General features: G+C 43.5%; 1 protein-coding gene across 1 annotated transcript in view; it reads left to right on the top strand.

Annotated features, from left to right (window-relative positions):
- Positions 1–27,217, top strand: part of ZNF839 (zinc finger protein 839) — a 1,085,889-nt gene that overhangs the window by 619,088 nt on the left and 439,584 nt on the right. Inside the window, exon 4 of the mRNA XM_044074536.1 lies at positions 10,893–10,985. Within this exon, the coding sequence (XP_043930471.1) occupies positions 10,893–10,985 (93 nt within the window). The remainder of the gene's footprint in view (positions 1–10,892; positions 10,986–27,217) is intronic.

Genomic DNA, 27,217 nt, shown 5'->3' with positions numbered 1-27,217 from the left:
CCTCCCCCTGCCATGACCCAGCCTAACCTCCTTACACCCATTCACTTATCTAGGTACCTCACTCCCCTATCTTGCACTACTCCTTATAGGGTGGCATATATTGATCTCTCAAATGATGATGATGCACAAAATATTTCTTTGTATATATTTACTGTCTCTGTATATACATTATTGTGTTCTTTTTCTTACTTATGCCTGTTCTCTGCTATGTCTTTTATGTTTGTAAGGTATGCTGTGTCTTTTACTTTTGCTGTATAATCAACCTATATAATTCTCTTTTTGTCTATTATAGCCATATAAACTTAATAATTGTTTTGAATTGTGATGTATTGCTACTGTCTGTTAATGGAGTTTTTCTCCTCGGGTCTCCTCTGAAAATGGGCCCCTAGCCCAGTAGGACCAACCCTGTTAACAAATGTCAATAAATAAATAAATCCCTTCAGGCATAAAAGGAAAAAATATGTGGTAAAAATCAGGAAGGGTAATTGCCATAAAAATTGAAACTGTGTCATCAAAGTAAATAGGCAACTAAGAGGACTAATTAGGTCATGTGAATACAACTTTGAGGTTAAGATAGCTTCCCAGGTGAAAGATGACCATAAGACCATCAGAAACCTCAAGGGCCGCACACAACAGTGAACTGGTGATTAATGGAGCAACATTCTGAGCTTGTCGATTGGGCCTTTTGATATAGCAAACCTGTTAGTAGACAAATTCAATCCAACTTTACTCCCCTCTCACTCCCAACCATCCCCTCAAAAATACCCTCAAACTTAACCCTTGCAGCTATAACTAGGCAGCATGTACTGGCTACAATCAGTAAAGCCAAGAACACAGCCTCAATGGGCCCAGATAACATTCCAGGATGCCTCATGAATAGTCTAAAATATGACTTATCATGACCCCTGGAGTCATTATTTAAATATAGTCGTAAAACAGGCTTTGGGCCACATGAATGGAGGACTTCAACGGTCATCCCCTTTCATAAGGGTGGACCTTCAATAGATCCTGGAAACTACAGTCCCATTAGTTTGACTAGTCTGATTTGCAAAGCCATAAAAAGAATTATCATGGAAATTATCAGCAAGGACATAGGAGATCTCCAAACACTGGATCCATTCCAGTTTAGCTTTATCAAAGGAAGGTCATGCTTACTGAATCTGATGGACTTCTTTGAAAAGGTCACTAAGGCAATGATAAGGGTAAACGGTGAGTACTGCCTATCTAGATCTGGTAAACATATTTGATACAGTACCCCACTTGGGCAGTGTTAGCAAACTTAAGGAACTAGGAATAAAGCCCTTTATAACATGTCAGATAACTAGCTGGCTCACTGATAGGACCCAGGAGGTTAGAGTCATTCAGGCCATTTCCACAAAGAGGCTGGTCACCAGTGTAGATGTCCTTCAAGGATGCATCTGCAGTCCTAACAAATGTGTTGTCCTGCCTCAGGCAGTCCTTCGGTTGGCCGGATTCCAAAGTCTGGGTCTGGCCTCGGCTAATGTCGCACTTAACCCGACGTCATCGCTGCTGGGGTATAAAGGCATCAGCCGACGCCATTTTCCCCAGTCTTTCTTGCCGCGCGGTGCCCGAAGCAGAAGCTGTTCGCAAGTGCCGGTCGGTCAGATCCAGAGATTTCTACTACCGAAGACTTCTAAAAAAGCTAAGTACCCCGTTGGGGACTCTTTCTTGCCTCAGCCGATGTCAGAAAAAGTAAATAATTGTTTAACTTGTGGGAAACAAATACCTCATAAGGATTTCTACTCTTACTGCCTTCCTTGCTTAGGCCCAGACCACGACGTATCAGCTTGTTTAGCCTGTGCTTCCTTCAACCGACGGACGCTTAGACGTCGGTCGGAGTTTGCAGAAGAGTTTTTTGGTCCCGCTTTTGCATATAAAATGCCGTCGGAGACTCCGACTACACAATTAGCTAAAAAACGCAAGGAAAAGGACCGACACTCGCGGCCCGCGGTTTCGGCTGAAACCACGGTTAGGCCTACCGCGAGTGTCTCGGTTTCGGCTGAAACCGAGTCCTCGGTTCTTCCTTCGGCTGAAAGCATGCCTCCGATAACCGAGGCCACACAGGCCATGGCTGAATCGGCTTCAGAAATTACTGCTGCAGAAGCAGTCACCCAGGATTTGTCAGACACTATTCCTTTAGACATCTCTACTTCTGCACGTGGGGCTGCTAGACCCCCTGCTTCTATGTCTATCAAGGCCTTTTCCAGGGCTAAAGCAGCCAAAATTTCCAAGGCCTTACCTACTAAAGCTCCCTGTCACAGGCCTACTTCTAGTTCCCAGATACTCAGCCTTGCTGAGGACCTTATTTCTTTGATCAGAGGGTCCCAACCTCACCCAGACAGGGCCTCTCAACCACCTGCAGATAAGAGGCCTAGGACTGAACCACTTGAACCTCTCTCTTCAGACTATTCCTCGGATGGCTCAGATTTATCTGACCATCAGGAAGGCCCATATTCACCTTATGAGGATTCTGATGCAGAAGACTCCATACCTTCTGCTTCTCCTCCTGAAGAATTTTCTTTTGGGGAAACCCTACACTCAATGAGGGAACACTTCCAATGGCAGGGCCAGGATTTTTCAGATTCAAGGAAAAGGCTATGGACTTTTTTACATTTACCACAGCATAGGCCTTTAGCCATACCTCCTGTACTATCTGTTGTTGATGATGCATATAATGATGCCAGTACTGCCCCTGATTCTCTTCCTCCGGCCCCTGCAAAGCCTGATAGATATTACAGGGTCCCGGACTCACACCACCACTTGTATAAGGCTCATGTTGCAGACCCAGAAACCATTTCTCAGGGCCCTAAAGGTGTTGCAGCTGCCTCTGCCAAAAACCCTCTTCCCTCTGAAAGGGAATCTAGAGCATTGGAGAGATGGGGTAAAAAAGTTTATACATCTGCTACTCTTTCTGCCAGGGCCTTAAACTGTCAATTTCACATGATACAGTACCAGGAATTTTTATTAGACCAGCTAAATAAAAAACTGTCCTCTCCTGAACCTATAGACTGCAAGTCCCTTCAGGAATTGGTACATAACTCTCAGCAGGTCAGTAATCATTTTTTAAAATGTGGCTTTGATGCACTGGAGGCTTCTTTTAGATCAGCTATGACTGGAGCAGTGATTCGAAGGCATGCCTGGTTAAAAGAGCAATCCTTACCAGACCATGTTAAGTCAAAAATCCTAGATGCTCCTATGGAGAAGCACAGTTTGTTTGGCTCCCCAGCACAGGAGGTTCTAAAGAAAGTGGAAGAAAAAGCAAAATCTGTCCAAACAGTCAAGGATTTTTTACAGGTCCAACCTCCGAGGTTTAGCAGGAATTGGCCCTCGAAAAATTGGTCCTTTCCAGACACATCCAAAGCACAGAGAGGCAGAAATAGACGTCCAAGAGGCAGAAACCAATCAAAGAGGTGCCTACAGGGGTCGTCAATGGCAACCTGCCAACCAGAGAAGTGCTGCCACAGCTGCCACTACAACCACTTCCACAGGACAGACACAATGACTTGACTCTCACTCCGCCTACCAGGGAACAACTAGAAGCACCCTTGGGTGGAAAGCTAGCTTTATTTTCAGAAAACTGGCATTGCATTACAGGAGACAACTGGACTTTACAAACAATAGACAAGGGCTACAGGTTTCACTTCCACACTCTACCAAAAAGGAGAGGAATGCCAAACCTTCCACCAAGCCAAAAAACAGAAGCTCTAAAACAAATCATCAGTTTACTAAAGATGAGAGCAATAGAAAAGGTACCACCTATGGAGCAAGGCCAAGGATTTTACTCCAGACTATTTCTTGTACCAAGAAAGGAAAATCAATGGAGGCCTATTCTCGACTTGTCCGCACTGAACACATACCTCATTGTTCCAAAATTCAAAATGCTGACCCTCCAGCAACTTCTTCCCATGCTGGGCAAGGAGTCTTGGCTGGTGACTCTAGATCTCAAGGAGGCATACCTGCACGTCCCTATACGACCAGATTGCAGAAGACACCTCAGATTTCTTGCAGGATTAGAGCATTATCAATTCTCAGCATTACCCTTTTGCTTATCTACTGCGCCCAGAGTATTCACGAAATGCCTGGCATCAGTAATTGCTCATTGCAGGCTTCAGGGAATTCAAATTTACCCATACCTGGACGGCTGCCTAATACAAGTGGACAGCAAGACAAAATTAATAAAGGATTTGGCCAATGTCATTCACCTGTTGCAAGCCTTGGGATACACAGTCAACATTCAAAAGTCAAGGCTAGTACCATCCCAAAGGATAAAATTTCTGGGTGCAGAACTGGATACAACAACTCAGATGGCTTTTCTCACAGAAGAAAAACAAAAGCAACTACCAGTCTATTTCATGGCACTAACAACACAAACTCAGCTTACGGCAAGGAAAATCCTGCAAGCCCTGGGTTACATGGCATCCTGCATAATATTGATTCCGCATGCCAGGCTGCATATGAGAAAGTTACAATGGTACCTAAGGAATGTATGGTCTCAACACAAGCACAGTCTAGAAGCCCAGATACCAATTATTCCATGCCTGAAGAAAGAATTCCTGTGGTGGGCTCAGGCCTGTCAGATAAACAGAGGATTGCCTTTCCACAAACCACATCCAAGCCAGACAATCACCACGGGCACCTCAAACCTAGGCTGGGGGGCACACATGGAAGACAAGTGTATACAAGGCCTATGGTCCCAAGACCAGTTGAATCTTCACATAAATCTAAAGGAGATGCTGGCAGTGAAACATGCAATCGAGGCATTCAGACCATTCCTCCAACAAGGACACCTGCTGATAAAGACAGACAACACCACAGTTATGTGGTACATCAACAAACAGGGAGTTACTCACTCATACCTTCTATGCCGGATGGCAATGGACCTGTGGCATTTGGCCCTGAATCTCAACATTCATCTGCAGGCCAGATTTGTACCAGGAAAAGAAAATTTACTAGCAGACACCTTAAGCAGAACTACCACGGATGCTCACGAATGGATGCTGCATCCAGATATCTTCAGAACCATAACAAAGAAATGGGGAATGCCAGAGATAGACTTGTTCACCTCCCCACACAACCACCAATTGAAGAAATTCTGCTCAAGAGTATACCACCCGCTTGCCTGGAGGGTGGACTCTCCATCCTTTAGCTGGAAAAACCTGACAGCATATGCATTTCCACCTCTTCCTTTGATGTACAAAGTCCTACTGAAGATCAGAGAGGAACAGCCAAAAGTAATTCTGATAGCTCCGGACTGGCCAAGACAACATTGGTACCCGCTTCTGAGAAGCATGTCTCGGGCACACTCATGGCCTCTACCTCTATGCCCCTTACTTGTAACACAGAACAACTACAAGACCCTGCATCCAAACTTGAAGACACTGCAGCTAACTGCTTGGAATATCCCATGAAACAAAATCAACCAGATTTATCTCAGAGGGTTAAGGACATTATCCTGGAGGCTCGCAGACCCTCCACAAGGAAAACATACTCAGCCAAATGGAAAAGATTCCTCATTTGGAGTGCAGCAAAGGGAGAAAATGTCTCAATGGCAAACATAGCACACATCCTGGAATACTTAGCAGAACTGTTCCACAATGGCCTGTCTTACTCCTCCATTAAGATTCATGCATCAGCAATTTCAGCAGAGTACAACATGGATCCTCCTGTCTTCTCTCACCCTCTACTCAGGCAGTTTTTGAGGGGAATCAAAAACGTAAAGCCTCCAAGGAAGCCACCTCTGCCTGCATGGGATCTCAACTTTGTGATGGAAAAATTAACACTTCCTCCTTTTGAACCAGCAGCAACAGCAGACTTACAGTTCTTATCGTGGAAAACTGCATTCCTGCTAGCAATCACTTCAGCAAGAAGAGTATCTGAGTTACAGGCATTAATGGCAGTACAGCCTTTCCTTATCTTCCATCAGGATAGAGTGTCTCTGAGAACCAATCCTACTTTTATGCCAAAGGTGGTCTCCCGGGTATCCTTGAACCAAGCTATACATTTACCTACATTCTTCCCCAACCCACAGAACAGGGGGGAAAGACTACTACACACCTTTGATGTGCACAGACAACTACGCTACTACCTGGACAGAACTAAAACCAGCAGAAAAACTGACCAGCTTCTGGTAGCATATGCAACAGCAGTGCAAGGAAAAGCAATTTCAAAACAGACAATCTCAAAATGGATAGGAAATTGCATTAGATTCTGTTACTCTTTTCATAGAAAGACAACTCTTGAAAATATCAGGCCTCATTCCACAAGAGCTACAGCCACCACTACAGCTTTCCTACGAGGAGTGGCTACCAAAGACATTTTAGAAGCTGCTACTTGGAGCTCCGTGCATACATTTGCCAAGCATTATAATCTTCCTTTATACTCCAGATCCCGAGCAGGTTTTGCAACTGCTGTTTTGCAAGGGATCTTAACTACACCATCATTATCTTAGTGCCTCCTCCCCCAGTTTGGCTATGGTATTCTACCCATTTGTTAGGACTGCAGATGCATCCTTGAAGGACATAGTACAGTTTTGTACCTACCATAAATGTAGATGTCCGATAGGTATGCATCTGCAGTCAGGATTACCCACCCTTCTTCCCCTCTGTGGTATTCCTAGGGTACTTACCCCACTTTTAGCTAGCTGGGGGAATCTATTATGGTGTATTTGTTTGTATATATATGTATATATATATTTTGCTCTCTATTGTTTGGAATTATCTGCATTTATCCAAATTTAGCCTTCCTATAGGGCACCTGGCATCTGGGGCAAGAAACACTGAGGAAAATGGTGTCGGCTGATGCCTTTATACCCCAGCAGCGATGTCGTCGGGTGAAGTGCGACATCAGCCGAGGCCAGACCCAGACTTTGGAATCCGGCCGACCGAAGGGCTGCCTGAGGCAGGACAACCCATTTGTTAGGACTGCAGATGCATACCTATCGGACATCTACATTTATGGTAGGTACAAAACTGTACTTTCCCCAGGGTTCTGTGCTGGGCCCACTCCTCTTTGGCATGTCCTTCTCAAATGTCAAAGCCAATGTCAGAGACTTTGACTGACCATGTTTGCAGATGATTGTAAACTGGTTGCAGTCATTGAATCCCCCCAAGATGAGAACACCCTTCAGGAAGATCTAATACAGACAGTCGCTTGGTGCCAAAGTCATGGCTTAAAATTCAGTACCAAGAAATGCATTGTAGTACCTTTTGGGAAGTCTACCACCCCGGGTAACTACATCATCAGTAAAACAGCCTTAAAAGTTGATTCACTAGGCCAGGATCTGGGAACTCATGTAGACGGTAACCTAGTCTTTGACTAGCATGTGTCCAAGGTAGTAAGAAAATCCTTCTAAGCTGCTCAACTTATAAGCAAGGGTGTGGCATCTAGGTCCAGATAGGTCATCATACTACTGTACTCTGCCCTTATCAGACCCATCATAGAGTATAATGCCCTCTTCAGTATGTACCTGACCAGATACATGCAGCAACTGGAATGGCCACAAAAGTTCCTTACAGAAAAAATACAGAGATTAAACACAATATCCTACACTGATCGCCTCAAAGCCCTATCTGTTTACTCGGTATCACACAGACTTCTGAGAGGTGATCTTTGCCTGGTATACAAGGCATCCGTGGACCCTGTTTTGATGAACCTTTTACACATTGCAAAACAAACAGCATCAGAACTACTAAATTAAAAGACCTAAATTGTGCTTATGACATAAATAGGGCATGTTGGAGAGACATATGTTTCACAGAGAATTCCCATTTTCTAGAGAAAACTCCCCATCCATGTGAAGCAGAGTTTCTCCATATCCCGTTTTAAGTGCAACCTGGACTAATGGATCTGAAATCCACCCCTGGTTTGACTCGTATGTCTCTGATGAACAGAGGCAGTCAGTAAATCACCGCCTATATAAATCAAATTTGTGGGTCACATTTGGGTTGCATGGCTAGGCTTGTAAATGTCCTAGTGGTTGTTACTGTAGTATATACCTATGAACTTAAATAAACTGGTTTAAAACACAACTAAAACTTCACCTGTTGAATCAATGATCTGCTCCTGTAGGTCTTTGCCACTGTAATTGCTGAAGTCTTCACTGATACCTGAAGAGTTTTAGTAGCATCTTCCAGCCATATACATACTTTTGTGACACTGCTCGCCACCCCACCTATATACTTCTAATGTAAACCTTATGACATCCATATAAAATTGTCTCTGAACTTGCTTAATACCCCACCTCTTAACTATGATGTTGACATTTTCTGCTCTACCGAATTGTATCCCTTACTCCCATTTCTTAGAATTTCTGTTTGACAAAGCCATTAATGCACCTCTTCAAAGGTTCAACTAAATGCATAAGTATCTGTTATACTATAATGGTTTCCTTTATTTCATATGAATGTAGTCTAATTAGAGCAAATTTGTATAATTAATGTATATTATTTAATCTTTTGTCATGTATATTACTGAATGGCCGTTTTAAAAACATTTTAAATATGATGGAGCCTTTCTCCCAGGCCTCCAGTGAAAAGGGTGCTTTGAACTCAATCCAGTCAGATAAACCCAGTAAACAAAAGCAAAATAAATTAAATAAAAATAAAGTTTTGATGCACCTTTTTTTCCCCGAGGATGTGCAGCAGGTACTTATACGAGGAAAAAAATGCTACTAGAAAATCAAAATTCAATTAGAAAAGATTTTCTAGTTGACGCCAGCCCAAAAACCAGGACCCTGTTAAGGCCTTGCTGCCTCTGGTTCTTCATTATTTGTGTGAGCTACTGTCTTCTGGCCTTTTTTATTAGTCCATCAAGGTTAATTTGTCAGCCATTTCTGCTTGCCTGCGCTTGTATCCCTCCCTGCCTTTCGAATCATTCGCGACTTAAACCATTTTGGAAATGGATGTTGCATATGCATCCATATAGGAAATAGATGGCTCCTACTTGGGATCTTAACTCTGTGTATAAATAGCTTTTGCTCTAGCTGATCAGGGTGAATTGAGGTTCATAACAAAAAAATCTGTTTTACTTATTGCTTTGACTTCTGTTTTTAGAAAAGTATTTGAGTGACAAGCAGTGATATTGAGTCAACCCTACTACATTTTTTCATAAGGATATGGTTTCTTCAAGAACTGATCTTTCTTTTATGCCTAAAGTGGTCTCAGATTTTACTTTAAGCAGGCATATTAATTGCCCTGTTTTTTTTCTTAAACCCAAGAATAAGGGAGAAAAAATGCTTCACACATGGTATAGACAAAACTCAGACCTTCATGAAAGCTGATCAGCTGTTAGTCTCCTGTGAAGGTAAGAGGTAAAGGTAACCAGTTTCAAAACAGACTATTCCCAGATGGCTGTCCCGTGTTATTGCTTTTTGTTATGCTCACCATAATAAGCCATGTTCGGGCAGGGTTAGGGCCCATTCCACAAGAGCTTTGGCTTCATTGGTGGCTTTTTGGAAAGGTGTGAACTCCAGAAGTTTTCTAGAAGCAGCGGTTTGGTCCTCAGGACATACCTTTACAAAGCACTATAATCTGAATTCCTTCTTCAGGTCCAGAACAACCTTTACCACGATCATTCTCCAAGGTCTTCTGGAGTCTTTAATTTATTAGCCTCTTTCCTTTTTAGTTTTTAATATATGGTTGTCTACCCAAGTAGCTTAAGCTGATCTGTATGTTGAACACAGCACAGTTGAACTTGCCATAATAGATCATTGTTGTAGTGGCCATTCCTCTTTCCTGCCTCCTTTATTTAACTTTTTTTTTCCTTTTATATTACCATGGTGTGGATGTGTGTACCAATGTGTGTATAGATTACTGTTGGTTTGGTTTTCTAGCATTATTATTTCATGACTCTTGCTTCCCTTTATTCTAGGCAAAAAAACTGTAGAGATTTGTGCTGTTGTCTTTTATGGAGCTCCCCACAAACTCTAGATAGTGTGCAAGGAAGGTGCTCAAACGCTTTGAAAGCTGGCTGGTCATGAGGGCTAGGACCCATATAGCTCAGACTACTGCAACAATTATATATTAGAACATCTACCGTTATGATAAATTTACTTGCACAGCTTGTACTGTCTTGTCAGCAGGTTGGTCTAAATGAAGAGTCTTCCCTTGTCATTATCTGTGTTAAATGATTTGTTAATGTATTGGTTTCATTTGTGTAGCTTTGTGTCTTGTTTCTCATTTAACTCCTAGTAAGTTGGGACATTGCCTTATATAGTGTCATAATTACCAGCTGTCTGGAATGATGACACAGCTGTCAGTATGCTGACTTGCTTTCTTAAGCTGTATTATTTTCTTAAAGCTTTAACCTATTAATTTAGAGCCACCAATGTAGGTAAAGCCTCGTCCATAATTAGTGAATGACAGAAGTAAGCAAGAAAGTGTATATTTAAAGTGGATTTATTATTATTTAGTATGGTGTTGTGGTAGCTGATTTACTAATAATTTTCCATTGTACTTCTCAGCATGCCACAGGAAGAGTACTTTGCAGCAAGAAATTCTTAATGGTGAAGTACAGAAATCAATGATGTACCATAGAAAACAAATCTTTAAGATGTAAAGCGTATAAAAACTCAGTGAAACTCAAGAAATCCTTCTGTTTCATTAAGGGTACAGTGGAATGTTAATTTATGTAGTCACATATTTTATTCATATTAGTATTGTGTTTTGTTCGTATAAGTAGTAATCATCATTTGTGAAAAGCTATGAACTTCATTGCAGAGAGAAGAATGTAAAAACAAAACTTTGTTAGCAAGCAAAAATTGACACTGTTAGGAAGAAACACTCATGCTGGCATAATTTGCGTTAATGCTTTTGTCAGCCGTAATATGCACTGCAAAGTAAACTTTAGCAATATATTTTATTTTGTCTTCACAGTTACTGCAGCAGTGTGATAATGAAGAACTAATGGAATTGGCTCTTCCTAGGCTGACTCAGTTCATTACTGTGTATGAGTTTCTGCTGATGAAGGTAAACGTGTTCTGTGCAGTCTGTTTTTAATTCAGTTTGAAACAATTAAGAACTGTTTATTAACATTTTTACAGAAATGTGCGGGCATTAATTGCATATCACTCTGTTGCATATGCTATTCTTTATGCATGCACACTGATATTGAGGAGCAGCATTGCAGTATAATTAAAATCATTTATTTTTAAACAGAGCTCTTTGTTTTAAAGTAAAGCATTGCAATAAAATGTCATGTACAGAAGAACAAAGTAATCAGGAGTGTTACTACTCGAGTGATTATATGTAGTACATTGTTTCTTAAGGGATGAGGTCAGCTTCCATTAGGTGTCTTAAACAGGACTGATTGAGATGTTGACATTTAAGCTTTCCTTTGAGAGCTCTAGCTAAGTGCAAAGGAAATATGAATGCATTTCTGATTATAAACTAGCAATGAGTGTAATGTTCATAGTTGGGTCTTTGTTATATCGTGTATGTCTGTTTCTGTATCTGTACTGAGGCATATTTAGTTATTCCATGTATTTATGTGGTAGAGAGCACACATAGTGATGGCCTTAACAATAGACAGGAATCTAGACTGTTTCAGATACTGGGAGGGGACAGTAATCCTGCTTTTAATACTTAGTTAAAAAAAGAGAGAGGGAGGGGGGGCACTGGTATATTTCTAAGATGATTATTACACAGAGCTGATGTGTTCAGTAATGATCCCAGGTGATTTCTATATCTAGGTATTTAATTTTCTCCCCCTCCCTGTTCCACTTTGTCTTGCCAGTCTTGGGAGCAAGAGCTAGATCCTTTCATGCCAATTAAGAGCCCAGTGGCCCACTTGTACCCTGCCTGGAGAGCCTAATCATCTCATTAATTCCCCTAGAGAGGTGTGAGTCAGGTAGTAGGGAGTAGTCCAGACTACCAGACCTGGTGGAGCCCCTCCTTCGCTTTGATCTCCCAGTCCCTGTTGTAGCTCATTAGAGTTCTGTTAGTGCTGCCAACCTTGGGGGGGAAATGTTTGCTTCTGCATGTATGCTAATCCCTGGCCCCTATGCAGCATTTGTTTTGTAGCCTTGAGCTTTATTACCCAAGCAGTGAGCCAAAACCAACTCCCTCCTTCCAGAATGGCTGAGCTGACAGCAGGCCCTCACTCCGCCCTGCTCCATCCAGCACTTCTGCCCCTAATAGAACATGGGTCATCAGGGCCACACTCAGGTCTTCATTTCTTTGTGCTTTGAGAGTGGGACATTACTTAATTTTACATTTGTTAACTAGGTAGGTTGGTTAGTCAGAACCTTCCGCAGACGTAGCCTGCATCACCAGCCAAATAACATTGATACTAACAAATGAGACAGAAATAATAATATAACCAGTTTAAAAGAAGGAAGTAGTGCCAAAAAAGTCACCAGTAACCTCCAAAAGTACAGACACCACTGAAGAAAGTTGCTTTTCTACAAGAAGGATTCGTTTGTTGGTGCTTTCTTCAGTGCTGTCTCTGCTTTTGGAAATAATAATATAATTTACTCTGAAATGGAGACATTAAGGCTACAAACTGTGCTGTAGTTTGCAGTCAAATATGCATAAGCTGGAATCCTGTTAGTGAGTATGTGCATAATAAACATTATGAAGACACAGATGTTCATCGTGTTACCCTGCTGCAGTCATCACACTTGGGTTATCCTGTCGTCAGGCGGTCCCGCAGTCGGCCGGAATTCCAAAGTCTTGGTCCGGCGTCGGTTGCTGTCGCCTCTTCCCTGACGTCAGTGCGCCAGGGGTATATATAATGCAACCAACACCATTTTCTTTAGTCTTTCTTGCTGCGCGGTGCCCGAAGCAGAAGCAGTTCGCAAGTGCCGGTCGGCCGACTCCTGAGATTTTCGAATTTCAGACCGAAGTCTTCTATAAAGCTAAGTACCCGTTGGAAACTTTTCTTGCCTCAGACCGATGTCAGAAAAAGTTAACAATTGTATTTCTTGTGGGAAGCAAATACCTCATAAGGATTTTCATTCTTATTGCATACCTTGCCTAGGCCCAGACCACAACGTCACTGCTTGTCGGTTTTGTGCTAGGTTTAATAAGCGTACTATTAAAAGGCGCTTTGATTTCGCACGACACTACTTCGGTAGGAAATTTAACTACACCATGCTGTCGGAGCAACCGACTACCGGCGTGCACAAAAAATGCAAGGATAAGGACAGACAGCCCAGGCCTAAGCCAGATTCCGAGGCCTCGGCTGAGCCGGTCTCCGGTTCTCCGGTGCTCAGTGAGGCTCCGACGCAGCCCCTGACTACCGCAGATCTGGAACCCGAGACCGCTACGGAATTTTTGGTGGAATGCACCAGGCCGACGCAGCCATTTAGTTCAGGCCCTTCCGACGACATTGCTACAAAGGACGTCGGTGCTACAGAAACACCATCGGTTTCTGGAGGTGTTTTCAGACCGACGATCCTCACCATTAAAACGTTTTCTAAGACGAGGACTCCTACTAAATCTAAAAGGACTGCACTTCACTCTCCTGTTCAAGGCCCCATGCCTAAGAAACAGATGCTCAAAATGGCTAAAGATTTGATTTCTTTAATCAGGGGTTCCCCAGCTCCCTCCTGACAAAAGGCCTAGACAAGAGGAAGATTTTGCATCCTCTGAACAAGTGTCCATTTCTTCAGACTCCTCTGAGGACCAAGATTACTCCTTCTCTCCTTATGAAGATTCTGATGCTGAGGAGTCTATTCCCTCAGCTTCTCCTCCTGAAGACTAATCCTTCGGGGAAACTTTACACACTATGAGGGAACATTTTCACTGGGAAGGTCAGGACTACTCTGACTCGAAGAAAAGGCTCAGAGAGTTTCTTTTACTTCCCCAACACAGACCACTTGCCATCCCACCAGTTTTGGACATTGTGGATGATGTTTACTTAGAATCCAGTTTCAACCCAGACTCTCTACCTCCTGCTCCGGCTAAGCCTGACAGATACTATAGAGTGCCTGATTCCCACAAATTTCTTTACAAAAGCCCTGTAGCTGATCCAGAGGCTATCTCCCAGGGTCCCAAGGGGGCTAAGGCTTCTATGGCTAATAACCCAGTACCTTCTGAGAGAGATTCCAGAGCACTAGACAGGTGGGGGAAAAAGGTTTACACCTCAGCCACACTAGCTATGAGGGCACTGAATTGCCAATTTCACATGCTTAAGTATCAGCAATTCCTAATCTCTCAGTTAAAGCAAAGAATAACCACTCTCCCTCAACAATCTGAATTGAATGAAGTACAAGATCTGTTACACGCCACTGAGCAGGTGGGCAAACATACCTTACAGTGTGGGTTTGATTCTCTGGAGGCCTCCTGCAGAGCAGCTGTCACTGGGTCTGTTATATGTAGGCATGCTTGGTTAAAGGAACAAACTCTGCCTGATCATGTTAAAGCAAAACTACTAGATGCTCCCTTACAGCAGGATGTTCTTTTTGGAGTTAAAGCAGAAGAAGTTTTAAAGAAAATGGAGGATAAGGCAAAATGCAGACATTCAAAGATTTCCTACAGGTACAACCCCCTCGCTTCAGCAGAAACTGGCCAACAAAAAATTGGTCCTTTCCAGCTTCTGACAGACCACAGAGGGGTAAATACAGACGCCCAAGGGGCAGAGGACAACCACAAGCCCAGTATAAACCTCGCCAATGGGGCATTACAACACAGAAGGGAGGAGAAGACAGGTCCCAATCCACTAGAAGGCAAACTCAATGATTTGCACCTCATGTGGCCAAGCAATACTCTCTTGACAGCCCCCTTGGGGGGAAAACTAGCACTTTTTGCAGACAACTGGCACATTGTCACAAAGGACAAATGGGTCCTAGCCATAATTTTATGAGGATACAGATTCCACTTTCACACCTTGCCAATGAAAAGAGGAATGCCAAACCTGCCACAAAATCAATGGGCAGAGGCACAAAAGCAAATTACAGCTCTCATGGACATGAGAGCCATTCAACTGGTAACTACTCGAGAGCAAGGCCAAGGATTTTACTCAAGACTCTTTCTAGTGCCCAGAAAGGACAATGCTTGGAGACCAATTCTGGACCTTTCAATTCTAAACACTTACTTACAAGTACCCAAATTCAAGATGCTAACACTACAGCAGCTACTTCCCATGTTGGGCAAGGAGGCATGGCTAGTAACGTTGGACCTCAAGGAGGCATACCTGCATGTCCCTATCAGACAAAGTTGCAGAAGATACCTCCGTTTCATTGCAGGTTCAACCCATTACCAATTCTCTGCACTGCCCTTTGGCTTATCTACTGCGCCCAGAATCTTCACAAAATGCCTGGCACCAGTAATTGCATACTGCAGACAAAGAGGAATTCAAATATAGCCATACCTGGACGACTGCCTCATCCAAGCAGAAAGCAAAGACATTCTCTTACATCATCTGGCCTTTGTAAAGCATCTACTAAACTGCCTGGGGTCCACAGTAAACGAAAAGAAGTAAAAACTAGTACCCTCACAAAAAATGACATTCCTGGGTGCCAGCTTGAATACAACGGCCCAGAAGGCTTATCTTACACCAGACAAGCAACTACAACTGACTCAATATTTCAAGACAATGGCAACAAAGACCCAATTAACTGCAAGAAAAATTCTGCAGGCCTTGGGCTTCATGGCATCTTGCATACTAATAATACCATTTGCAAAGCTGCATATGAGGAAATTACAGTGGTATCTAAAAAGCGTATGGTCTCAACACAGCCACAGCTTGGACACAATGATGTCTCTCATTCCCTGCCTACAACAGGAATTTCTATGGTGGTCACAGGCATGTCACCTCAACAAGGGTCAGCCTTTCACCTTGCCCCCAGCCAGGCAAACTATCACAACAGATGCTTCAGATTACGCCTGGGGGGGGCACACATGGCAGGGCAGTGCGTTCAAGGCGTATGGACTGCAGATCAAAGGAATCTGCACATCAATCAAAAAGAGATGCTAGCTGTACAGAAAGCTCTGACAGCCTTCAAGGATCTATTGCATCCAGGACAACTGACAGTAAAGACGGACAACACCACAGTAATGTGGTACATAAACAAACAAGGGGGTACGCATTCCTACCCTCTATGCAGGCAAGCAATGATCTTATGGAACACAGCTCTGGCTTACCAAGTTCAGTTACAAGCTCAATTCCTGCCAGAACAGAAGAACACATTGGCAGACGACCTCAGCAGAAACATCAAGGATCCCCACGAGGGGAAACTAGATCCACAAATATTTGCAATGATAACTCAAAAATCGGGCCTTCCAGACATAGACCTGTTTGCCAGTCCTCAAAACTATCAACTGACAAAATTTTGTACAAGGACATTTCACCATCAAGCTTGGAAAGTGGACGCACTCTTTTTCAGTTTGAAAAACTTGACAGTATATGCTTTCCCTCCATTACCTCTCCTCACAAAGGTTCTTCTGAAAGTCAAAAAGGAGAGACCACGACTGATTCTCATAGCCCCAGACTGGCCACACCAGCACTGGTACCCGCTATTGAGAAATATGGCCCACAGCCCGCCATGGATATTGCCTCAAATCCCCCATTTGCTCACACAACAAAGCAATCAGATTCTACACAGCCAGCTCAAAACTTTAAATCTGGCTGCATGGCAAATCTACTAAACATCCAACCAGCTCCTCTTTCCCAAGCAGTTCTGGATGTTATTCTGGAAGCCAGCAGACCAAGCACCAGCAAGGCTTATTCGGACAAATGGAAAAGGTTTTGTGCCTGGAACCAAGCTAAAGGACAAGACACAATTTAGCCTCACATGCCTCACATTCTACAGTATTTAGCTGAGATGTTGCACAAAAGACTTTCTTTTCCTCCATTAAAATCCATGCTTCAGCTATTTCAGCTCACTACAACACGGATCCACCTTTATTTTCACATCCTCTTCTAAGGCAGTTCCTCAGAGGGGCAAAAAACATTAGACCACCCAGGAGAGCTCCTACACCAACATGGGACCTCAATTTTGTTCTGTAAAAACTAACGCTACCTCCCTTTGAACCAGCTTTCTCTGCAGATCTTCAGTTCCTATCATGGAAGACTGCCCTGCTGCTAGCAATAACTTCAGCTAGAAGAGTCTCAGAGCTACAGGCACTAATGGCAGTGGAACCTTTCCTCATTTTTCATCAAGACAGAGTTTCTCTACGAACTAATCCTTCCTTTATGCCTAAAGTGGTTTCCAGTGTGGCTTTAAATCAAACCATCCACTTACCCACCTTCTTCCCAAATCCACAGAACACCACCTTCTTCCCAAATCCACAGAACAAAGGTGAGAGACTCCTGCATTCCTTGGACATTCACAGGCAACTTCGTTACTACTTGGACAAAACTAAGGCTTTCAGAAAATCTGACCAGCTCTTTGTATCCTATGCTACAGCTTCTCAAGGGAAGGCTATATCAAAACAAACCATTTCTAAATGGATAGGTCATTGCATATGTTTCTGCTATGCCCATCATGGGAAACCAGTCCCTGCTACCATTAGGTCCCACTCTACCAGGGCAACAGCTACTTCTACAGCCTTTCTCAGGGGGGTTCCAACCAAGGAGATTTTAGAAGCTGCAACTTGGAGTTCAGTACACACCTTTACCAAACACCATCACTTACCTCTTTACTCTAAGACCAGGGTGGGCTTCGCCACTGCAGTTCTGCAGGGCTTTATAGCCTCCACTAACCCGATCTGATACCTCCCCCCTTCCTTAGCTTTGGGATTCAACCCAAGTGTGATGACTGCAGCAGGGTAACACGATGAACATAGTACAGTTTTGTACCTACCATAAATGTAGATGTTCGAGTGTTCACCCTGCTGCAGTCCAGGTTACCCTCCCTCCATCCCCTCTGATCTACTGGCTAATTCTCTTCAATACCTTACTGATGTATTTGCTTATAGCTGAAGGGATTTTGTGTTTGTGCAGAGGTTACACCATTTGGTACTAATTTCTGACCACCTTTTTGGGGGCACCTGACATCTGGGGCAAGAAAAACTGAAGAAAATGGCGTAGGTTGCATTATATATACCCCTGACACACTGACGTCAGGGAAGAGTCGACAGCAACCAACGCCGGACCAAGACTTTGGAATTCCGGCCGACTGCGGGACCGCCTGACGACAGGATAACCCAAGTGTGATGACTGCAGCAGGGTGAACACTCAAACATCTACATTTATGGTAGGTACAAAACTGTACTTTGGGAATATTTCATAGTCCAGTAGTACATACATCGGTACACAGAGTAATCCTTGTAAGAAAATAGGCAGAACTGAGCTCCTTATTCAGATGCATCTGTGTTTCTGGAGGCTTTTTGGGACTGGCTCATCTGCATCCCTCTCCAAATTCCCTCATAGATCTCATGGCACAGAGGGCATGGAAGGACCCTGAAATTATAGAACCAGTTCCCAAAAAACTGACAAGACTTTTAGTAGCCCCAAAAGATAGGAAGCAATGGACAGAAGGACCCCCTTTAGATGTCACAGTAGTAGCAGCTGTCTGAGGAGAGTTCTTCTGTCCATCCCCCAGCAAAGAGTCATAGGTGTTGGACAGATTAGGGAAACTGGTATATGCTTCAGTGACCTTTGTTTTCAGACCACTGAACTACCTTGCGATCTATCTTGCTGTTTTAAAAATAGTGACTCTCCAATAAAATGTAACTTTTTGGACAGGTAGAACTTAAGTTACCTACTTTCACATCTAACTTATCCAGTGCACACCGCAGTGTTTAGGATAAACCAATTTTTTCATCTTACCTTTAAGTATCCCTGTAACTAGCACTTGCTCTAATACCTGCTGGAATGCACTAGGAAGCCTTAAACTGATACAAGCACTCAACTCTCCTTGTTAATAAGGAGAAATTAATCGTAGGCACTAAACAGCCTATAATTGCAAAATACCTTGCTAAGGCAAGGGAAAACAGCTCCTGCACTTTACAAAAAAAGCACCGAACCAGGCATGTCCAAGGGTCAGCTTCTGGTGATTTCTCCTGTCTACCTGGTTAATCTGGGCATAATGGGGCAGTGCAGCAATTGCCTCATGTACACAGACAACCCTCTCCTCCTACCACCCAACACTACAACCTGTGAGAAATGCACTTACATAGCCAAACTGGAAGCAAAGCTCTCTCCACCCAAGACTGTGCTAGACAGTCAAGAGGAGAAGGTTAACACCCACACTACACCTCAAGCAACACATAGCCCTTCTAAACCCACACCACCAACACCCACACATAGCAACATTAAATCCACATATGCGGAGGCCCTTAACTGTAACCTGCCCAAGCAACAAGGACCTCCAAAGCTGAAACACAAACAAACACCAATCACAACCAAAGTGTCAAATAGCTCACAACACCAGTGTGCCACCCAGCAACAGCCCCTAAGACATGACAACGTACCTAACACTTTAGTCTTAGGTGACTCTATAGTCAGGCACACTGATGTCCCACTCACCAGGCTGAACAAGGAGAAAATTACAGTCAGCTGCCTGTCGGGTGCCAGGGTTTGCCACATAACGCATGCACTCAAGTCACTCCACAACAAGTACAAATATGACTCTGTCATTGTCCATGTTGGAGTGAATGACTTGAGACATACCTCTCTGGACTACATGAAAAGAGACACGGAGGAGCTCTCAGATCATGTGGCCCAGGCAGGTATGACCCAAGCCTGAGTAGCATCCTGCCTTCGCCCAGAATGATACCACAATATAAGGACAATATGATTGACTTCAACAATTGGCTAAGCTTCTGGTGTCATTCAAAGGGGATCCAGTATCTGTCTGGCTGGGACGACATGATCGATAGACCATGATGCTTTGCCAGAGATGGTCTGCACCTGTTGCCCCTGGGATTCAGATTACTGGCTAAGGCTCTTGCCACCTCTATAGTGCCTTTTTTAGGCAAAGTTCAAAGGACAAAACCACCACCGTAACAGGTACAAACATGCAAATTCTGAAGGTAATGCTACTCAATGCTAGAAGTCTAAACCTCAAAATGCACTCTCTCGAGGCACTCCTAAAAATAGAGAACATCGATATCTGTGCAGTAGCTGAGACCTGGTTCAAGGCTCCAGAGAGCACCCCTGCAATACCAGGCTACAACTCTTACCACACTTTTTGGCCACCAAACCAGGACCGAAACACTAAAAGTGGAGGAGTGTCCGTATGCACACCACCAGGCTAGTTGCCCAACACAATGCGTCTGAAATTCTCCAGGTGCAACTAACACTGGGTAAGACTGCAATCCAAATTGTAGCTTGCTACAGATCCCCCACCATGCCCCAAGATTCTCACTACACCTTTCTAAACATACTGGAAAATATTAAGATACAACCAAGCACCCTAATACTGGGTGATTTCAACTACCCTGCCATTAACTGGGAAAACTACCAACACCTTTGCCCAACGGTTCTTGGAATTCATAAATTCTAGTGCCCTGGATCAACTAATCCATAGTCCCACCAGGGGCTCCAATGTCCTAGACGTGGTCATTACCAACATGGGAAATCGATGCTCCACACCTATGGTTACCCCCTTGGTCAGGTCTGACCATAAGCTAATCAGTCTTAACATCCACATCCCATCCCCACCCCCCCAGTAAGGAAACCTCCATAACAAACTTCTCCAAAGCCAACTTCATGCTACTCAAGTGAGACATGACAAACTTCATGACACCCATGCAGACGGGAACTGAAAGTTCGACTGCTGAATTCTACACTAAGGCACTGTACGAGCACATCCACTCATGCATGAATCGTGCCATCCCAAATAGAACCAATATGCTCTTCTCCAAAAAAAAGTGAACCAATATGGCGGTCCCCTACCATAAACAGACTTTACAACAAAAGGAAGAAACTGTTGCAGAAAAGAGGAAAATCCCAGGATGCAAAAAACTCCCTTACCAGCCTCAGTAAGAAGCTGAGATCCCTCATAAAATCCTCCAAAGCTAGTTACGAAAATAAAATTGCCAAAGATTCCAAAGACAACCACAAGGCATTCTATAACTATTTCAAGAATCTAAATGGCAATGCTCAGATCTGCTCTGAGCTACAACAGAATGGTATTAAATATACTGATCCCAAGGATATTGCCAATATCTTGGCAGATCAATTCAGTGCCAACTTCACCCCCCCCCCCTCTCACCCCCTAAACGGCCCATCTCAATACCAGAAGATTGCCAAATTTCGGTAATAATGGCCACACAGGTAAAAAATTCACTCTCCAAAGCTAAGAATACAATCATCCATGGGACCAGATGACATCCCGTCCTGTGTACTACATGAACTACAAAATGAACTGGCACCTCACCTAAGTGTCATGTTTAATCATAGCCTCACCTCAGACTTCGTGCCCACTGAGTGGCACACAGCTACAGTTATCCCACTCCACAAGGGGGATCCACCTTGGATCCCGGGAACTACCGCCCCATCAGTCTGACGAGCCTGATCTGTAAGGCCGTGGAACATATTATCATGGAACTTATAAACAAAGACATTGGCAGCCTTCAAATACTGGACCCCACCCAGTTTGGGTTCGTGAAGGGCCGATCTTGACTCCTGAACCTGATTGACTTGTTTGAATCAGTCTCTAGAGCCGTGGACGAGGGTAAGGCGGGTCCACACAGCCTATCTGGACCTCGCCAAGGCCTTTGACACCATCCCCCACTCTGGAATCATAGATAGACTTACTAAGCTGGGCATTAATCTCTACGTCACTTGATGGGTTGCCAACTGGATTACTGACAGAACCCACACTGTAAAAGTAGCCGACTCCAAATCCAGCTCCAGACAAGTGACAAGTGGATACCTCAGGGTTCAGTCCTGGGACCGCGCTCTTGTTTGGCATCTACTTCTCTGAAGTACAGGCCAACACAAAGGGACTCTGGCTAACAAAGTTCACAGATGACTGCAATCTGGGAGCCATTATTGACTCCCCAAATGATATGGATACTCTACAAAAGGGCCTTACAGAAACAGATGCTTGGTGCCAGAGCCATGGGCTCAAGCTCAATGCCAAGAAATGTATAGTTATCCTCTTTGGGAAAAAACATGTACTCGTGAATTACCACATAGGTGGCAGTACATTAAACACCGAAAGTGTGATAAGAGACTTAGGGACACAGGTGAACAGTGGTCTCACCTTCGATAACCACATCGCCACAACAGTCAGGAAATCCTTCTATGTGGCACACCTCATCACTAAGGGCTTTTCATCCAGAAAAAAGGAAGTCATTGTCCCACTGTACTCATCTCTCATTAGACCCATTATAGAATACAATGCCCCGTTTGGTATGTACCTCTGAAGACATCTGCAACAACTGGAAAGGCCGGAGAAATACCTCACTAAAAGAATCACAGGCCTAAAGCAGATGCCCTATGCTGACCGCCTTAAACCTCCAGCTGTACTGTGTCGCATATCGTCTACTCAGAGGCGATCTCTGCTCAACATACAAGGCCATGTCAAACCCAGAGCTGCTGGACATGCTACACTTAAAGAAATCCCAATCCCTCAGAGCCACACTCTCCAGGGATCTAAACCTTGTCATTACAATAAACAAAACATTCTGGAGGGATAGATTCCTGACCCAGAGACTCCCCAGACTCTGGAATAGACTGCCCAGACATGTCAAGCAGAACGGCTCTTTGTCCCTCTTCAAAAGGAACCTTGACGATTGGATGGGAGAAAGGAAATTCACCCTGGGGATCACGTCATTCACCCTGCTAGACAGGGGTACAGGGAAGTAAATAGTGTTGGAAGAAATAGCCAGGGAATTATTATGGCTAGGCTTGTATCGGCCCTAGGGCCGATAGCCTAGTACCAAACTATGAACCTATGCACACTTGACATGTTTTTAGAGGGACTTGATCAAGAAGCCTGCCAAGTCTCTGTCAGGTAACTTGCCTTTGGATGTCGAAAAAACAGTGCACACCCAAATGTCTACACTGTAATCTACTCTAATATAGCCGTGTGCCCTCTGTTATCCGGTGCAGCTGATGGTACAGCAAGAGCAGTTGGTACAGGCATTACCATGCCTGGATGTGGCTATGTAGTTTCACAAAAAGCTTCAAGATGTCCTTTATTCATGCCCTCTTTGATGGCTCCACTCTTTTCAGAACCAAAGTTAAAGCCGCTTACCAGGAATAAGCAAAATGATAAAACCCTGTCTGCCAAGAGAATCAGTTTCTCCACCCCACTGAGATCCTATTCCAGGAATGAAAGGGGAGGTAAGGAAATGTGGTTCAGGAAATAGCTGGGTTTTCACCATGACAGTCTTGTGGATGTCACCTTAGAGGCAGATGGGGCACTGTGGAATCAAGATTTCTGTCATTCCTTCATCAAAAAACCTTACCAGCACCCCTGAAGGCGTTACCTGGCTGCCACACTGTGGAGGCTGTTGGGGGGGCATTTAAATTTGCACCCACAAGTTTGGAAGCCATTATTTCAGATTCCTGGGTATTACATATAATCACCAAAGGCTATACCATTCCCTTTTGTATCCTCAAAAGAAAATATTAAAGATTCCCATTGTTCCACCCAATCATTTGAAATCTGTAGCAACAGAAGTTTCAGAGTTGCTAGAAAAGAGTCATCCAACAATCCCCCCCCCCCCCCCCGACAAGTTAGAATTCAGAGTTTATTCCAGGATCTTTTTAGTTCCAAAGAAGATAGGGTACATCTGGCCAGTATTGGACTTCAGCCACCTTGGTCAGTTTGTCAAACAGATGAAGTTCCAGATAATCACAGTACAGTCTTTAGTGCCTCTTTAGAGGAAGGACAACTTGATGTGCTGTATAGATCTCCAAGATGCCTACTACCATATAAAGATTCAAAGACAATCCAGGATATTTCTGTGTTTCTGGCTGGAAACCAATCATTACCAGTTCAGAGCACTGCCATTTGGCCTTACCACAGTCCCCCAGGAATTCACCAAGATTATGGCAGTGGTAGTAGCTTATCTTTGACTGCAAGGGATCTAAGACTTCCCATATCTAGACAATTGTCTCCTAACTGCTACTTTCAGGGACGTACTGCTGCAACATCAAGCATTATTACTCCATTTTGAATACTAGTTATGGATTACAGTCAGTCATGCAAAAAGCCAACTGCCTTCTACTCAGCAGATAAAATTCATAGGCTGTCGTGCAAACACAGTTCAACAAATTGCCAAAATCCCATCAGCAAGAGTGCTGCCCTTAGTACTAGTGGCTTCTTAGGTAATTCAGCATATGCATCCACAAACAAGATTGATTCATTTGTTAGGTCTGATGGCCTCTACCATCACTTTAGTTCCACTGCCGAGATATTGCCCAAGAATATTACAGTAGAATGTCTCAGTCCTGTGGTCACAGAGTCTTCAGCCCCTCCATGCCAAAATTAATTTCCCTCAAGTATGCAGAAACCATATAAGGTGGTGGGTAACCTCGCTGTCAGTTATAGAAGGGAGACCATTTTGTCCATCAGTTTTGACAAAGTACCTTGAACTGTCTTCCCCTTGAAATGCCCCCCACCCACCCTAGGAGGGAACTGTCAGTGGTTACTGTGGCATTTTAAGGGGAAGACTGTTCATGGTACTTGGTGACCTGCAGAGGCCAAACTTATCGTTAGTATTTATTTATTTAATTTACTTATTTTTTGATTGACATTTTGTTACTGGGAAAGTCCGACTGGGTAGGAGCCCATTTTCAGCTGAGGCCCAGGGAGAAAAACTCCAAAGTATTATAAAACATTTTAAGAACATTCATTTTACAGTCCTTAAAATAATACAAAAAAACAACTAAAGCTTAAATAATTACACCAAATTATACATAATATAAAAACATTGGTTAAGAATAGATGCATATTGTATGACAATGATTTAATATTTAGAGACATTTTAGCCAGTTTATAGAGAAATTAAAGGTAAGTTAGAGTAATGCAAACAGAAATTGCAATATGAAGTGAGAGAGAAGCAGGCTTATCATATATTTACAGAGAAAGTTTAGGGGAAAGAAATTGATAGAAATAAAAAAGTGAATGAAGAAGGAAGAGTAAGGAGGTTTAAGATATGAGAAGATATTCGTCCATATTTAGGGATATAGCTTATCTTTGTGTTGAGCAAGAAGAGAGCCAGCTTTTGGCTAGGAAGTCTTTCAGAATGGTTTTGAAGGATGGGAAGGAGGTTATTGACTTGATGGATACAGGTGAGAAGGCCTTAGCAACATGGTATGAGTACAGACAATGCCCAGCAGATTTGATAGTTTTGTGGACAGGTAGGCATTTTTGGTTATTGGATTGTAATAACTGACTGGGAACATAGTTGTGTAGAATGTTACTTTGTGCTGGAGACTTCAATATCCAATATTTTGGAGATGACAGCTGTCCTGCTAGTGTTGCAGGCTTTTTAGGACTATCTACTCAAGGGTGTGATATCCTTCCAAGTGAACAATATGTCAGTGATATGGTATATCAACAAACAAGGGGGAACAAGGGCATATCTACTTTGCTGGGAGTCTATATGACTGTGGCAGTGGGCAATGTCATCTTATCCTTTTCTTTTGGCAACACATATTACCAGGGCTTTGAAGTGTACTAGCAGACAAATTGAGCAGATCAATTCTACTGCCTCATGAATGGTCTCTCAAGCAGACCATGACAGTGTTGATTTTCAGCCCCTGGGGCTGTGACCTCTTGCCTTCCACTTGAACAACAAGTACAGCAGTTATATTGCCCTCATCCCTTCTCTGGGACAGTAACCCAGAGATGCTGTAGTCCACAGTTGGCCCCCAGGTATCCTCTATGCATTCTCGCCAATATTCCTCCTGAAAATCGTCATACAGGAATTCATGAAGTGCATGACCAGGGTGATCTTCATTGTCCTGTTGTGACCCTGGCAGCTTTGGTTCCCCTTCCTTTGCCTCATTTGTTACAGGTACCCTGGGTGCTGGATCCCAGTTTGAATATTCTGAGTCACCCATTCGGGATGCTTCTACTGGATTTTCAAGTCCTAAAGTGAACTGCATAGTTTCTCCAATTCTAATGATAACCAGAGATGCCAGGCTGTCTTCTTCTGTAGTTCACATAATTTCTTCTAAAAAGCAATCAACCAAAAAGACTTATAAAAGGAAGTGGAGATGGTTTTATATTTTTGGCCTTATCAAAAAGACTGGACCCCTTTTCTGCCTCCCTGCCATTGATATTGGAATTTCTTTCAGAACTTTTTCATGAAGAATCTAGTTTTATACCATCAAAGTTCAAATGGTTGCCATTTCAGTTCTGAGAAGATGGCGGCACGTTGTGCGGCAGCGGCCTCTCCAGCTCCCAATGTGTGTGTGTGTTGTGTTTTTCTTTCTGTGATTCCTTAGATGGACCATTCGAATGGGTCGAGTGTGCAGTTGACTGCAGCTAAGGTGATCATGGTATCAGTGGTGTACTTAATGTCCTTGTTGCTTTGCCTTTTGGAGTCAATGGAATTGGTGGATTCTTCATGAAGCTTGGGCCTACAGTGACAAGTTGATCGAGGCGCAAAATGTGGAAGGTGGAGGTCAGATTCTTGGCTGCCGGGTTCGGTTAAAAAGAATCGGAGTTGGATTTGTTGGGCCGGAGGAAGCTTGATTTAATTTGGAAACTGCCGAGGGTGTCAGAGATGGAGTTGATGGCAGTGTCGCTGTGGATGGAGAGGACTGAGGGAGGATCGTTAGACTGGCCATGGCTGTTCGGGCCAACAGGTAGCAGCAGTTATGTCATATGCAGTTGGCAGAAGTTAGATGTTCTTCGTGTTTCACTGTTGCAGTCATTACATTTGGGTAATCTGCTGGCAGGTTGCCCTCAGTCGGCCTGATTAACTAAGTCTTGGGTCCTGCGTTGGTTGCTGTCCCTTCTTCCATGACGTCAGGTCATCAGGGGTATAAAACATGCTGCCGACGCCATTACATCAGTCTTTCTTGCCGTGTGGTGCCCGAAGCAGAAGCAGTTCACAAGTGCCGGTCGGCCGACTCCTGAAATTTTCGTTTTCGAGTTTCAGAACCGAAGTCTTAAACTAAAAGTTAAGTACCCCGTTGGGGAAACTTTTTCTTGCTCCTTACCGATGTCAATAAAAGTTAATAATTGCATTACTTGTGGGAAAGAAATACCTCATAAGGATTTTCATTTGTACTGTATTCCTTGCCTAGGTCCTGACCACAATGTGCCTTGCTGTCGGCTTTGTGCTAAATTTAATCAACGCACGATTAAACGTCTGTATATTTTTGCTTCTAAATATTT

This window comes from Protopterus annectens, chromosome 6.part0 (assembly GCF_019279795.1).
Source record: "Protopterus annectens isolate FY-2018-M chromosome 6.part0, PAN1.0, whole genome shotgun sequence".
In the NCBI taxonomy this organism is placed as follows: Eukaryota; Metazoa; Chordata; order Ceratodontiformes; family Protopteridae; genus Protopterus; species Protopterus annectens.
The sequence above is the reverse complement of the archived record's forward strand: the minus strand, read 5'-3'. Positions and strand labels throughout refer to the sequence as shown.